Raw genomic sequence first — 16,897 nt, forward strand, 5'->3', positions numbered from 1 at the left:
GGAGTCTGACATATGAGCATGCAACAGAGGCATAAGCCCTTGGGCTTCTGTAGATTCCTAACAGTGCACAGAACTTTGTAACCTTGATGAATGCAGAAAAACGTATCTTCTGACAACATGCTAGGAAAAAAAATCATCTGAAGGTAATTCTAATTGACATCTCCCCCTTTTGTGACTTTTTTTTCCCTACAGAAACAAAATCCAAACCCACATTTTCACTTACTACTTGTTAAACACTTACAATAAGCATAAAATGTCATGCATTTTTTTAACAGTAACAGTGCTATATAGTAGTAGCAGCCAGGGCAAATTTCAAAACACATTTTACACGCACACACATTTTACACAGATGTAATCAGACTTCCCAGGTTCAAGAAGAACAGGCCCTTGCTGGAGAGCATACAGAAAAGGGCTACAAAGATGATTAGAGGACTAGAACATCTCTCTTATGAGGCAAAACTGAGAGAATTTGGTCTTTTTTTAGTCTGAGGGGACTGAAGGATGATCTCATAAAAGCTTATAAATACTTTAAAAGGGTGGGTGTCAGGAGGATAGGACAAGTCTTTTGTCAGTGGTGCCCAGTGACAGGACAAGGGGTAATAGGTACAAACTTGAGCATGAGAAGTTCCATCTAAAAATGAGGAGGAACTTCTTTAACTTTAGGGTGACAGAGCACTGGAACAGGCTGTCCAGAGAACTGGCAGAGTCTCCATCTCTGGAGACATTCAAAACCCACCTGGACGTGTTCCTGTGTGACCTTCTTTAGGTGAACCTGGATTGGCAGGGGGGCTGGGTTTGATGATCTCCAGAGGTGCCTTCCAACCCCTACCATTTTGTGATTCTGTGTACAAAGGTCAGTATGGGCAGCATTCAAGCAAGGTTAGCTTCATATGAAAGACATTTCATATTCAGAAGAAGCGGTGTATATCAAACATTTAGGAAGCACTCTTCCTTCAAAGAATGTTAAAATGTTTTAAAGACTTAGACAGAAACTGAGACATATAGAGTTGTCTGGGGAACAGAAAGAATACCGTTCAATTATATAGTGCACACTACATTTCACTAGAACCAAGGCATACTGGTATTCTACGTTTCACTGCAACTAAAGTTTCAGTCAAATGACATAGACACTCAAACACCTGCATAGAGTAAACACCACACTATAAAATTATGGCCTGACACTCAAAACAGTTACTAAATACTTACAAGCAAAACCAGTTATCAGTATGTGTGGTGGGTGTAGGTGTTTATGCATGTGTGTCTTCAGAGCACATTTTGATTTGGTTTATGTTGCTGAAGAACTTACTCAACCTATAGAGATACAACGCTGCTGTTTTAGGAAGCTTGTGTACTTAATGCTTATCTGAGGAATTTTTTAATCCCCTGTTTCTTTTAGCCACTGAAAAGGAGAGATGACAACACGTTTAATTTGTTTTCAGGCATTGCATATGATGAATGCACAAGGTCTTACTGTTAATGTAATTTTGAAACAATAATATAAAAGGTGTCAAACGGAGAGAAGGAACTCATCGAAACTGTCAAAATTTTTTAGTAAATCCCAGTCAGATGAGACAGAAAGAACCAGATCATACAGTAATGACACATCAAATGCTTACCATACTCAGCAGTTTCCATGTAGGAACATGGCAATTCCATGTTATTTGATAAAAATGCACGTTGGCTACCCTGTGAATGAAGCTTAGCAAGGAGTATAGACTTTGTGAAACTGGTTTCAGAGAGAAATGCGTATTAGATTAACACACTGCTAGTTCAACAAGGGGCCTACTCTACTATCTCCACTGCTTACCTGAAAAGTTCTGACACACTGCTTACCATGTTCAAGAAATTGTAAAGTGTGCTGAGAAAAGGGTGCAGGATGAGGAAGTCTTCTTGTGCTTCTTTAGTCTTGTCAACTAAAGTCTTCAATGTGCACCCACTTTCCTGAAGTTTCTGGGCACTCTTTATTTATTTTTTTTTTCACGTGTTGGTAACATACCAGGTTGGTATCATACCTACCCTAGTTGTTTTCACTTTATTCCCAGAGGAACAGCTCCATCCTTTACGATCTGGAAGAACTTTACACTCCTCCCCTTCAAGACATGGTTGCATGTGGCACCACCATTTCTGCTCCACTATTGAAGCTACAAGATAGGAAAACAAACACATTTACATGTTGCTCAAATGGACACTTTAATAGATCACTATTTCACAACAATTCATTATTTTCCAGGAAAATGCTATAAATAGACTGACTGACAGCTAGTCTGTGATTTTCAGCCAGCTTGGAACCTTTACAAGAAATTAGGTCTCAATTTGCACAAGGTGCTGTGTGCCTCAAACTCAATCTCTTTACCAGCTCATGTTTTTTCTAATTTACTACAGTCAGGAACTCATTTCACTGTATTTTTTTCCAGCCTTCCTTTCTTCTTGCCAAGCCAGATTTTGAAGTTTTAACTAGAATCTCATCATTTGAGTTAGTATATTTTGCCTGATCTACTACATAGTGTAGCATAGCCTGATTAAATTTATTCCCGAAGATGACATATTTACAGTGTCTCTGACAGCCAACAACATATCAACAGTAAAGAGATCATTCAAAGGGTGAATCCATTCTGCTCCTCTTTTAGAGAAAGAGATGTGAAAAAAACCAGCTAGTATTTTCCTGACTAAAACATATGAGCCTGTGCCAGATTTATTTAAAACTCTAATATTTCCCTGTGAATAGGAAAAATAGTGTTGGTCTAAAAAAGACTTAAAAACAGCTAGAACTGTGTTCTGTTTGTTTGTTCCTGCATGATAAACAAATATCTAAAGACTGCAGCAGATTAAAATTATATGCTCGTGTAGATTTTGCATAAACACTTTTAATTAAATGAATTTCATACAGCTCTCAGGGCACTCAGATCAAATTCAGTTTCTCTAGAGGTCTCTTTCACTGGCATCTAGTAATTTTGCTTAGCAAATAACTCATTTTTCCCATCTTGCACCCATTCACCTTGGGCATGCCCTTTAAAACACAGAAGCTTGTTTTAGATAGCTAATTGTAATGGAGTGGTTCTCTTTGATGACATTAAGCCAGCAGAACCCCCCAGGAACATGCAACAAGAGGAAACAACAGAAGTAGTCGCACCATCAACACAAGAAGGAGCTGCCCGTGTGGTACCTGCTACCTGCCCAGGGAAGCAGGAGCACTTCACCGTCTGTGATCTTTCTTCTATCTTGTTCTTATTGCAACATCTGTGGAGTGCCACCACTTCACAGGTCCCAGTTTTAACATGGTGAGCTGTGAAAAGAAGATGAGCAATTTGATAATATCATGAGGTAGCATCATACTGTTTGGCTTTTGTTTTTTAATTAGAAAGGCTTTAAACTTGGCTCTGTAAGGCAATCTCGCATGTATGAGACTAGAATTACAATGGTACCAACACTAGAATATAAAGCTGATTTCTTTTCCAAATGTAGTATAACTATCTGGATGGGAAACACTGCTAAAGAAGGACAATTGGAGAAGGCCCCATATAGAACTTTTCCAACAAAGTGGAAATGTTATAAAACTAACCCAGAAACTGTATTAATTTCAGGACTCCTATAAACAAATGTTTGTCCCTTCCAAGACATTTTATTTCTGCTTCCTAAGAGAGAAACTATGAAATGGATGTGTATCAATGTTTAAATACTCATACATACATGTGTTTTCAGAATCTATGTCTCCAAACTTCCATGTCCAGGGCAGATGCACTTTCTCATATGATATTCCAAAACCTTCCTACAGATGGACAGAGAAGAATGGGCAGGATACAGGGACAACCCTCAAGTAAAATCTAGAAATTAAATCCACTAAGGAATGACATTTTAAATCTTTCTGCCTAGCACTGCAAATGTTTGAAATTTGGAAGGCCACAGGACAATCTTCATTATCCCATAAACAGTGCCCAGCACCCATGCTGCTCTAACTGATCACTAGAATCATGCTATTGGAGGACCAAATTGTTAAGAGGGGAGCTACCAAACTACCCCTCCTGGTGCAGCAGCCAGTTATGAAAGGACATGGAATTCAGAAAAAGTAATTTTAATTGAACTTTCAGTGGTTACTGATACAAGGTGAGATATTTCTGGGGATAGTTCTTTTCCATGAGAAGGAAGAAAGAAATCTGGACTTTTAGTTGGTATTGACCTATAACCTTATACAAGAAGGAATATTAATTATGCAAATTGATATGTGTTTTAACAGTGCCCCTAACTCCTCTATTTCTGCTGCTGTTGAACTTTTTTATGCTTTATGCAATGCCTAAATGTTGAATGCTTCAGCTACCTTTTCTATCCCTAATGGCAAACAACAAACAAGAGCTTCCACAAGGAGAAGGTTCTACTAACAAGCTTTCAGGAACCCAACATTGATCTCTGAATCCAACCAGTTGTTATTTCACAGTATCAGCTCCCAAAAGGCCTGAGAAAGGAAAATTAATTTGATGTAGTCTATAGACCCAAAGAATGAGCCTGGAGGCAAAAAACAGAGGTAGCAATTAGTTTCTGGGTCCTCATCAACAAAACATAAAGTACTAAACATTTATTTCAGGTAATAATGCATTTTTCAGCAGAACAAAGTCCACTGAACTGCCTGTCATCTTTGTCATCGCTCACTGCATTGTACTGTGTCAGGTTAGATTATACTCCACCAGAGCACCATGCTGCACTACAGTTGAAATGATGTAACACAATGCAAACAATTAACCCACGACCCATCACACTGCAACATACTGTAAGTTGCATATAAATAAGAAATGCGGGAGAAAAAAATAGCTTTGTGTGTGTGTGTGCAAAAATGTTTTGCTTTTTAACTAAGAAATTTTCATTCAATAGAGGATGAGGAAAGCAATTCATACTACCTGCCTGAGCTTTGCAATCTCTGATGATTCTCCTGTCTGATGATCAGGAAATATTTTTACACCTTTTAGCAGTGTGATGTAAAAAATTGTCCTAGTTTAGAGCCACAAGCTACTCTGGACCAGAGGACACAAAGATCTTCTACTCCAAAAGGGAAGTAGAAATAAAAAGGCTGCACAACTAGATTGGAAGTTTAAATGGAAATTCTATTTACAAATGTACACACAGAAGGCATTCAGGTAGAATGAATACATTCACAAATTAGGCTGAGTCTTACTAGGCTAAAACCTTCCAGCATCTTTCACCCCTACCAACCTCAGCAAGACCAAGAGTAGACCACAACTACAACCCCACCTCCTCAGGCCTACAGAGCCTTGTGGCACAACTGGAAATTCCCCCTGCCAGCCACAGCCATCTCCCACACACAAACCATGAGATAAGGAGGCATGCGAGCTCTTCTCCAGGAGGAGAGAAGAAAGCTAAGCACTGCCTTAAATAGTGTGATACCGTAACAATGTTACAAGATCCTGGGATGGCCAAGTCCCTCCCTTAAGACTCTATCGGTTTGGAGGACTTTGTCTTTGTGGTCTTCTTAGAGGTACCTGAACCTCAAACCACCACAAAAAGACGTGTCATTGTTTTCCAAACAATTTCACTGGTACATATGCCAATAAAACAATTTAAATAAATACATTAATTTTTCTCAGGAAAAGGTGGAGTTCTTTATTCGTGGATATGGTAGAAAAATTATTCTAGGATATATTTGGAATGTATGATATGTAGTAGAATGAACACAAACACTGCTTTTGTAAGTTCATATTCATTTTTATTTTGATAGGCAATTACACATCTTATACCCACACATGTTAACACAAATTCACTAATTTGTATTTTATGAAAAGTTCATAAAAAACTCAGGCAACGAATCCATAAAAGAATGTAAACTTAGTGGTAGGATGTAAAGTTCATCCCACTTAATTTTTCACTATATTAGTTTTCAATCCTTATTTGTACTCTTATGTGTATCACTGATCCTGAAATTTTGTCTCCTTGCTGTCTTATTAAACAGCTTTTCAGTGCTCTACCAGGTCTGAAAAAATGACATAATACAACTGCTAAAGAAAATTAAATACAATGTGCAGCAATAGACGTCTGGAATGAGAGCCAGTTACAAGAGCTGTTGCAAAACTCTGTGAGAGAAACGTTCATACTGAAACAAAAGGTTTGAAAGACTTCTTTGGTAGATAATTTGGGAGGAAAAAAAATCAGGCATTTTAAGATTTTCAGGGAAAAAGAGTGTAATTAAGCAAAATGGTCACTTACCTTCGTGTACAATATCGAAAAGCATTTCAAAGGGTGAAAAGATAAGTGAAAAATACAAGAGATCTTTAATAAAGCTGCTTTGACATTTTCTAGGTATAAAGCTGAAACAACCTAGAAAATTACAGAGATATTTTAAACACTGAAAATCTAGGCCAACCATCCTCTGGCTTCTATTCGCCATCTAGAGTGTGCAAAGAATATTCTTTGAGAGGAAATGTGGGGATTTCAGCTCCTTATGCTATCAAATAATTAAGTTCCCATGCAGTAAGTGCAGTATCTGTCACATTCATGTGAAATAAACCCCTTTGTAAATTAGATAAAGAATTTCCATAACCTAATACAAATTAACTTCATTAAGCCACTGAACGATTCCATGAAAGGGGGATAGTACTTCAGGAGATTCACATTTTGGTTTTATTTCCTTTTCCTCCTAGCACAGACTTCAAAGTATGCTGCTTGCTTTGCAGAAAATGTTTGAGTTTGAATGTCACTTCTGTAATCCTACAGAAATTCATTATTCAAAACCACTGCAAACACTCAGTCTCTGGTAATGCAAGTAATCCTTCCTGAAATCAATGTGAAGCAGGCCTGCAGGAAGACTCAGAGATATCTATGTGTACAGACTGTGAAGTTCTCTTGATGATTATGCATAACATGATACACGTATATATTATGTTCCAGATGATGTAACACTGTATTAGGAGCTTAACTTGGAAAAGAGACATAACCTTATCTCACCCATTTACAGTATATCCTGTAATTAACCTGCCACTTTCATAGCATTTTTTCAGCAGCAACTACCTCATAAATCAGTATGATATTAGTTCACCAAAAACTTCAGTGTTCACAATTGTGCTCCCTGAAAATAAATAAAGCTAGGCAATAATTATTCCCCATCTTACATAAAATTGAATGCACTTAAAGACTGTTTTAAAATAGAAAGGGCAAAGACCTTTAAACACGTATAAATTCTAGCATTTCTGGTTCCTTCAGGGAAAGTTCAAATTCCCTTCAGTTAAAGGAAAGTTGTAGTCACACAATGCATCTGACACAAAGTTACGGCCCTTACTCCTTTACTTCTGTGCGAAGTTTGTGACAGGTGAGAAGACAACAAGATTATTACTTTGCAACTCACAAATATGAATATAAGTATTTAGAGCAGATGCAGTGTTACATACAAACCTAGCGTTAAATCAAGGAAGGTCTTCTGAATTCCATCTTTCACTACAATCTCCATTTCTTCACCTTGCCACAGAAACACTCGTTTTTAATTCTGACACTCATCTGCTCAGCCAGTTCAGTCTTTTCTTTCCTGAATGATGCACAGGTCATTCCTTAACACATATACTGGCCATTAGCAAAGAGGAAGAAATGACGTTGCTATGGACTAGATGAGATAGCCACAGGCTGTTTCTACCCTCAGGTTCCCTATCATTGTAGTAGACATATACAAATGGGGTGAGGGGGAACAGGAGGAGGAATGGTGGGGGACAAAAACAAACAAACAAACAAACAGAAAACCCACAAAAAACCACAACCAAACAAGTAAAACCCCAAAACATAAAAAAGGCTCTGTTATGTACTCTCTGCAAAGGCACTGGCACAGCTGGGTGGTACAGCTAAACCCATCTAATGACTAACAGCTACTGGAAGGAAAAGAAGATATCTTATCCCTTTTCCCACATTCTATTCCCTTGCTTGCATGAACACTGTCATTTGATAGTGATGACAGTAAGTCAGAGATTTCAACTGGCAGAAAAATATCCCCTATTTCTGTAGGGATAGTTCTCTACCAGTTTAACACCTACAACTGGGTGCAGAGGCTTAGTGAGAAGCAGTTTCAGCCATACAGCAGCAGGAGGAGCAGGTAGCCACGGACACACGATTACCTCCTTCTGCAGAAACCAGGCTTACAAGCACTGCAGCTCTGCATTCTCAGGTGAAATAAATGTATTTTATTTTATTCCCTTTCAGGTAATTCCTCTTAGGTCAGAGAGACTATGTAAAGTGTGCAAAGCTTTCTTTGCTTGTGGCTATGTGGGTTTTACAGCTTCTCACAAAAGCAAAGCTTTAGTTGAAACAAGAAACAACAAATCACCAATAAGGAGAAAAATGGAAATTCCTCTTAGCCATGAGTTTCAGTCCTTATTATACAAACTGGCCTTGTTTCAACTTGAGTATCATCAGGACAATGTCCTATATTGAAATATTATAGTGGCCCAGTCTTTCAACATTTGTCATATAAGTAGCTTTATTCATGTAAACTACATCCACATGAATAATTGCATTAAGTATTATAATGGAACTACTGTTTTTAATAACCATCTGCAAGGAAAACAAATAGTATTTCAGAAGATTATCAACCTGCTTCATCTCTTTCCCTGAGTGATTAATCACTATTCTATACTACAAAATTCAAACAAGTGTGTGAGGAGGGTTATTGATATCAGAAAAACAAATAAAATTAGTGGTTATAATTTTCCCGATTAGGCTCTATATCACTGTCCTACTCCTAAGTGACCAGGAAAAACACAAAGGATGTTCTTGTTCACATAGTCTGTTTGCTTTGTTCATAGTGATTGACAAGGAAAACAAATGTAGGTTATCTTTCTGCTACACTTCAGCAATTTCAATATGTCATATCAGTCTCAGTGTGTCACTGTAGATAGGAAGGATACAAATAAACTTGCAAAATATCTCACACATAGAAACACACACTCACACGGAGTATTGTTGCATCAGTAAGTATTAGTAGCTGTCACATCTAAGCAATCAAAATTGTATGGAAGCACAGCTAAGCCACCATTTCCATCTAAGCTTTCTCTCTTCAAACATCAGACCAAGTCCAGTTCCTTCGCTTCAATATTTTTCAATATTTTCTGTTATATCTACCTAGTAGCTGAGAGGGTAAAACTTGAATTTATTTTATTCATACTCTGTCAGCAATGTTGGTGATGTTGCTGCAATTGTGTTATGTAAGAGCATAAATAATGTGAATCATAGAATGTACCGGGTTGGAAGGGACCTTTAAAGGTCACCTACTCCAACCCCCTGTAGTAAGCAGGGATATCTCCAAATAGATCAGGTTGCTCAGAGACCCCTCAAGCCTGACCTTGAATTTCTCCAGGCACAGGGCCTCTACCACCTCCCTGGACAACCTGATCCAGTGTTCCACCATCCTCATGGTAAAGAACTCTTTCCTAATGTCCAATCTAAATCCACCCTTCTCTTGTCTAAAATCAATGTCCCTTGCCCTAGTGCTACACGCCTTTGTAAACAGTCCCTCCCCAGCTTCTTTGTAGGCCCCATGCAGGTACTCAAAGGCCACTATAAGGTCTCCATGGAGCCTTCTCTTCTCCAGGCTGAACAATCCCAACTCTTTTAGCCCTTGTAGGAGAGATTCTCCAGCCCTCTGATCATTTTGTGGCCCTCCTCTGGATCCTCCTTGTCCTCCTTTTGTTGAGGGTCCCAGAGCTGAACACAACACTCCAGGTGAGGTCTCACCACAGGAGAGTAGTGTCAGAATCATCTATCTCAATCTTTTGATGCAGCCAGGAATGCAACTGGCCTTATGGGCTGCAAGTCCATATTGCTGACCAATGTTCAGCTTTTCATCCACCAGTACCCCCAAGTCCTTCTCTACAGAATTGCTCTCTATCACTTGATCCCCCAGCCTGTACTGATAATGAGACTTTTTTTTAGCTTTTTGTTAGTTTTTTTGTGAAGCTTTTTGTTTAAATCCTTGATTTGACTGTTCATTGGGGTAATCAGGAAAAAAGCAGACAAGATTTTGGGAACACAAGCTTCAATTTGCTTGTGTGAACACAAAACAAAGCACACCTTCGTGTCAGCTCAGGAAAAGCAAAGGCATGTCCCATACCAGTCATAATTACTTCGGCCACAACAACCCCATGCAGAGCTACAGGCTGGGGTCAGAGTGGCTGGAGAGCAGCCAGGCAGAAAGGGACCTGGGGGTACTGGTTGACAGCAGCTGAACATGAGCCAGCAGTGTACCCAGGTGGCCAAGAGAGCCAATGGCATCCTGGCCTGCATCAGGCATAGTGTGGCCAGCAGGAGCAGGGAGGTCATTTGTACCCCTGCACACAGCACTGGTTAGGCCACACCTTGAGTACTGTGTCCAGTTCTGGGCCCCTCAGTTTAGGAAAGATGTTGAATTGCTGGAGCATGTCCAGAGAAGGGCAACGAGGCTGGTGAGAGGCCTTGAGCACAGCCCTATGAGGAGAGGCCGAGGGAGCTGGGACTGTTTAGCCTGGAGAAGAGGAGGCTCAGGGGAGACCTCATTGCTGTCTACAACTACCTGAAGGGAGGTTGTAGCCAGGAGGGGTTTGGTCTCTTCTCCCAGGCAACCAGCACCAGAACAAGAGGACACAGTCTCAAGCTGCGCCAGGGGAGGTTTAGGCTGGAGGTGAGGAGAAAGTTCTTCACAGAGAGAGTGGTTGGCCATTGGAATGGGCTGCCCAGGGAGGTGGTGGAGTCACCATCCCTGGAGGTGTTCAAGAGGGGATTGGACGTGGCACTTGGTGCCATGGTTTAGATAGGCATGAGGTGTAGGGTGACAGGTTGGACTCGATGATCCTTGAGGTCTCTTCCAACCTTCTTGATTCTATAATCTCATTGCTTCTGGCATGAGCCAGCAATACCCAAAGAAGCAGTGGTAGATACACATTGAGAGGAACTTTACTGAACACAACCTTTTAAGATCATACTCGAAACCTTTCAAAATCAATAGTTTTGGTTTGATCAGTGGTTTTGGATCAGAATTTCAATGATCAAATTAAAGCTTTTTATTTTCCAAAAAGGTGGCATCTGGCTTTACAACTAAGATATTAATTCTGATGATTGTATACATAGCTTTTATTACAGTGATTGAGCAAATCATGACATATAGTTTAGAAATGTCACTGAAAAGTATGATGAATTAAATTTATTAAGTATTTTGCACCATCAGTAGAGCTGTTATGTGATTTTCACTGAACAGTTCATTTACTGAAAGTACAGTATCTAGTTTTGAAATCTAGACAAATTTGGTTACACATTTGGAACCTAAAATTAAGCATCCTCAGAGGGGGCAAAAAAAAGTTTTTTACACATTTTGATGTAATTTTTTTTTTTTACATTTTTTATTTTACTATGACAAACTTCAGGTTTCTTTTAAAATTGAACAAATTCTTAAAGCAAAGCAAAGTATTTTATTTGGAAAAAAATTGCTTTTTAATTTTTTTTTTTCCTTTTTTGGCAAGTGAACTGAAAAAATCAATTACAGACACAGCTGCAATTCCTGTGTTCTCCGTGGTGACAATGAGGCATGCCACAGTTGTGGTGCATCTCAGGAAAGGCACTCATGCTGCTTTATTTTCCAGATGACACATGGGGCTGTGCTATAGAATCAGCAGGGGGGAAAAAATACAATTTTGTGCTATCTTATTCTACACTATCATTACATTTCACATGGCTACTTAAAAACCTATTTAGCTATCTATCCCATTCATGCCATGCACATTTACAACATCCAAATAGTTCAAAGTAGTGTACAACTTAAAACAAATGCCAGATTTTACTCTTAAAGAGAGAATTGTTTTTAGTGAGAAGCTGCTAATTCTATCAGTAATGCCTTTTCCAAATACCTAGAATTGAGGATGTGCTAAGTAACCATCACCTTAGAATAACCCTTGGCTAAACCTGAAGCCCTTGAGGGGTCCAGGTCCATTCAGCTACTGTATTCAGCAGCCTCTAAGAGATGTGAGCTTTACTAACCTTTTGGAAAGAAAAAATAAGCAAGAAAGGCAGAGGGGGTATTTGGCAAAATCACATTTAACTCAGCCTTTGTTTCTAAGAAATCTTGACAGTATGTGTACACGATTCTCACAAATTAGGAAACTTATCTGCTAGATCAGTAGATCAATAGCTGTTGAGAGGCATACGCCAAAACACTGCCGTGAGTCAAGTAAAAGTCAATCAGAACAGTCTATCCTATGCCAGAGGACATGTAAATCTCTTTTTTGCTTGATTTGGGTAATGCTGTGATATGGACAATTCCTTCCCATGCAGTATCTCCTAAACTCCTACAAATAGCAGTGTGCCCTTGTAGCCAAGAGGGCCAATGGTATCCTGGGGTTCATTAAGAAAAGTGTGTCCAGCAGGTCTAGGGAGATTCTTCTACCCCTCTACTTTGCCCTGATGAGACCACACCTGGAATACTGTGTCCAGTTTTGGGCTTCGCAATTCAGGAGAAATAGGGATCTGATAGAGAGAGTCCAACAGAGAGCCACAAGGATGATTAGGGGACTTGAGCAACTCCCCTACGAAGAGAGACTGAGAGACCTGGGGCTGTTTAGTCTTGAGAAGACTGAGAGGGGATCTGATCAATGCAGTAATAAGATAAGGAACAATGGATACAAACTTGAACATAAAAGGTTTCACGTCAGCATGAGGAGAAACCTCCTTACAGTGAGGGTGATGGAGCACTGGAACAGGCTGTCCAGGGTGGGTTGTGGAGTCTCCTTCTCTGGAGACTTTCAAACCCCACCTGGATGCATTTCTGTCCAGACTACCCTAGGTGATCCTGCTTTGGCAGGGATGTTGGAGTCGATGATCTCTGGAAGTCCCTTCCAACCTTTAACACTCTGTAATTCTGTGAAATACATCTTACTGAGAAAGCTTTGAATACTTACTGCATTCACATTTCCATACCTTGCACCTCAGCTACAGCTATTAAAAGTCATTTGGTCACCTTGAGCACTGAAAAAGTCAGATAGAGCGCATATGGTGCTCTACTTTTACCAGTGGAGAATTGGTTTAGCTTAAATGTACAGCATTGCTTTTCATCTCTTTTACTCTGCTGTCTCTTGCATCTTGGGATAGGTTGTCAGGTGAGTTGTTGTCTCATATTCTGGACCATATGGGTCTGTATTAATCCAATAATGCAAAAGCATCTGGTTCTTTATGTTTTTCTAGCAGAACATTTACATTAATGAATGTATATTAAAATTATTTCTATTATGAAGTAATGCAGGTCCTGAGTGGCGTTTAGCTCTATGACGGTGGATGAAAGAGTGGTCAGGCATTGAAATAGTTGGCCAGGGAGGTTGTGGAGTTACCATCCCTGGAGGTGTTCAAGAAATGTGTGGATGTGGCACTTTGGGACACAGTTTAATGGCCATAGTGGAATCTCTGGAAGTGTTTAAGACCAGGCTGGATGAGGCTTTGAGTGGCCTGGTCTGTTGGGAGATGTTCCTGCCCATGGCAGGGGGCGGGCAGATGATCTTTAGAGCCCCTTCCAACTCAAGCCATTCTATGATTCCATGCATTGTGTAAAAAACAAAGCAGATCACTTGGACAGTTTATTTTTGTAGTGTCAGCTGTAAGCAGCACATACACAAAATATCCTGCTAACTGCAGCCTCTCCCAGGCTTCTTGGATACAATGTGGTGTCTTCTCTTCTGGGAAAACCATTTTAAAATGACAAAAGTAATCCCTGATAAGTGTTTATTCTGGAGAGACTAGCCCAGCTTCTTTTGTTAGGTTGCCTCTACCCTGCAATTTACCCAGCTAGTGCACTTGGGTGAAGAATGGTAGGCAGAGTTCATACAACCACACTATGCCGACAGCATCGCTGGTAGCCTTTCAAAACCAAGTTAATGAATGATTTACCACAGTCACGCTGCCAAGTATACTTTTCTGCACAGTGCCAAAGAAAAATCTCATCCATCAGTTTGCCTGCCAGCCACCAGTTACAACCATCTGTGAAGGAAGTTTTCCCTTTTGGAAAAAAATCAAGGAAAACTATACTGTAAATGACTCTAAGATCAAGCTTCAGATATTCCGTAGCAAAACCTATGCACTGAAATGGACTGAAGGATTGAGTTATCTCCACCAAGTGAGAAACATACTTAGTGGAATAACACAGCAAGCTGGCACAGTCTCAGTTGGTCACACAATTTTAACAAGCATAAAAACACAGATGGAGCATTTCATGTAGGTTCTCTTGGACATCAAGAGCTTGCAGCCATCTGACTTTATCCTGCCCTTTATCCTGAGGCTAATTTTATTCAATCAGTCCTTTGGCAGGTGTAAGGCAGTCTTACTCAAATAAGCTTATCTTCTCTCCCACAAAAGTCAGAACGTTTTTATGGCATTGACTAAAAACGACACCTTCACACCAGACTTTTAGTCAAAGATGGGAATTCAAAAACACAGCTAATTATCAGGTAGCCTGAAGGATGAGGGTAATGGACTTTTTAGTATGTTGGGTAGTGATAGGACTAGGGGGAATGAAGCAAAACTAGAAGTGGATAGATTCAGATTGGATGTTAGGAAGTTGTTCTTCACCATGAGGGTGGTGAAACACTGGAACAGGTTGCCCAGGGTTGTAGTAGAAGTCCCATCCCTGGAAGTTTTTAAGGCCAGGCTGGATGCGGCTCTGAGCAACCTGATCTAGTGTGAGGTGTCCCTGCCCATGGCGGGGGGAGTTAGAACTAGATGATATTTGAGGTGCCTTCCAACCCTGACAATTCTATGATTCAGTAATTTTCTTGTCTTCATATGACCCCCTCTCAGCTTAGAGAGTTGCCCTAGATCCTGCTTTCAGTTTTGAAATCAGATGATCACTAGGTTCATGAAACTACTGCAGGTTAAGTTGCAAGACTACAAGCATTGCTCATTTGGAATCTTGCAGCTCTTTATATGTTCACCTGCTAGAAGAGGAGGAGAAAAGGCTTCTACATGTTCTCCCAGTCCTCACAAGCTCAGCTCCCTGGCTGCAGCCAGCCCACTAGGTCACTCACTGTCTACCACTACAGGTGAAAGGATGCAACTATGTGCAGCACAGCCACTTGGTTTGCTGAGCAGCAGAGCAGATGGGATGAGGCTGGTGGTAGCAAAGGCTGCATGTTTCCCCATGGGCCTGAAATGGAGCTGCTTTGCTTTTTGCAGGCTAGACACTACCCATGTTTATTTCTCTAGCATCTGCAGGCTGACATCATCCACAAGATGAGCCTGTGTAGAGCTGACAGAGAAACACCCAGGGTGAGGCACAGTTTATAAATACAACAAGAAGTCAAAAGCCCCAGGATCTCTGAGGTTGTTATCAAACATGTTAAGCAAACGATACATTAAAGTGTGTAGATATTTTTGAAATTAACAGGCTGAGGCTTGAGATTACTAATTATGTGATTTCATAGAGAAAAAAGACCAATCCAGCTCTCAGGCACTCAAAAGAACATTTGGCACAAAGACTTTTTATTCTCTCCTACTCTCTCTGTGGGACTTCTGCCAAATATCTAGACTCAGCAAGAAGCAGGAGCACATGTCTCAGAGCAGCCTTCAGCATCTGACAGAATACAAAAACACCCCACATATTTTCCTCACTCTCAAGACTTCAGAAGACTGCAGTTTACAGAGTTGATGAGGAACGTTTCCCATTTCCTTAGATTACTCTCATTATTAATTTTCTTTTCTAACTAGCTAACCCAAATGGTCTCAGGGCACATTGTACTAGATGACAAATGTTCTTAGGGACACACCAGAGTGAAAAAAAAAAAAGAAAATAAACAAAAGGGGGTTTCTGTATCCACCTATTTTAATTACCCTCTGTCACACAAGCCTCACCTGAAGTAACATCTTAAGGAAAGTGCTGTGTATGGCAGTCTCTACAAAACAGGATTAATGTAACAAGCTGAAGAGGTAAATTCAATAGCTCTTTTGAACAGCCTGCTTTTAGGCTTCTCATGCTTATTAGAAAATAGTTCAAGAACCGCAGTGGATATTAGGTGCCTCTATGGAGCCAGCAAGGACAGGAAGCCAAGAGGACAATCATGGTTTCCCAAAAGAAAGATGCAGCTGGATCCCTGTGCTCTATTTCCATCCCAACACACAACTAACTCCTTATGTGTGACCTTGCTTCCACAGTTAAGAAATTTACTTATTTATTAAAGTGTAGAAATTTATGTAGGTAATAGATCTCGGTAATAAGAAAGTTGATTCATATTTAAGCATCTGAATGCCACCATGAATTCCATTACCAAAGCCTTTTTCTTTGTTGTATTTATTCTATTATTCTGTGTTTTTCTTTTTAAAAAATTATGCTTAGTGCCCCTTGTTCATCTCATGCTGAGATTCTTCAGGATTGCAAAAAGCAATGGTAACCTAGACTGATTTAGAAAGTCTTTAAAAAATTCCACCCCCCCAAAAAAAACAAGGGCAAAGAGAAAGCAACAACTTTCAAAGTAAGAAACACAAGGATGTTTTCTCTAAGGATGAATATATAAACATTGTTTGTTTAATATCTGTACTGAAGAGCTATTAAGCTGATCAAGCCTAGAGTATACACCATGACAGAAGCACTCTGGATCTTTAGCGATGACGTGATAGAAATCACTCACTGAGGTCAAGGTGGACTTCTGTCAGCTGTTCTGTCAATTTCAAGATTCTCATTATGCTGAATTTTTCCAAACATAATATTCAGAATACTGAGTCATTCTCTATCCATACTCTATAGAGAAGAGTAAGTTTGTACACCTATGTATCCATTCATCCAGAAAGGATATTGAAATAAATACATACTGCAAGATTCTGAAAAAATTCATTTTTTTTTTTACATTCATATGTGTGTGTACATTCATCACAAAAATGTGATTAAATTTAACATAAGTTATCTATTTAAAAAGTAATA

At 39.7% G+C, this 16,897-nt stretch overlaps 1 protein-coding gene across 1 annotated transcript in view; it reads right to left on the reverse strand.

Moving 5' to 3' along the window:
• Positions 1 to 981: 981 nt before the first annotated feature.
• Positions 982 to 16,897, reverse strand: part of TAFA2 (TAFA chemokine like family member 2) — a 35,588-nt gene continuing 19,672 nt past the window's right edge. The window contains exons 2-4 of the mRNA XM_054399988.1: positions 3,131 to 3,283; positions 2,017 to 2,141; positions 982 to 1,011 (exon numbers count right to left, since the gene is read on the reverse strand). Of these exons, the coding sequence (XP_054255963.1) occupies positions 982 to 1,011; positions 2,017 to 2,141; positions 3,131 to 3,283 (308 nt within the window). The remainder of the gene's footprint in view (positions 1,012 to 2,016; positions 2,142 to 3,130; positions 3,284 to 16,897) is intronic.

Source organism: Indicator indicator, chromosome 3 (assembly GCF_027791375.1).
Source record: "Indicator indicator isolate 239-I01 chromosome 3, UM_Iind_1.1, whole genome shotgun sequence".
NCBI classification, from domain to species: Eukaryota; Metazoa; Chordata; class Aves; order Piciformes; family Indicatoridae; genus Indicator; species Indicator indicator.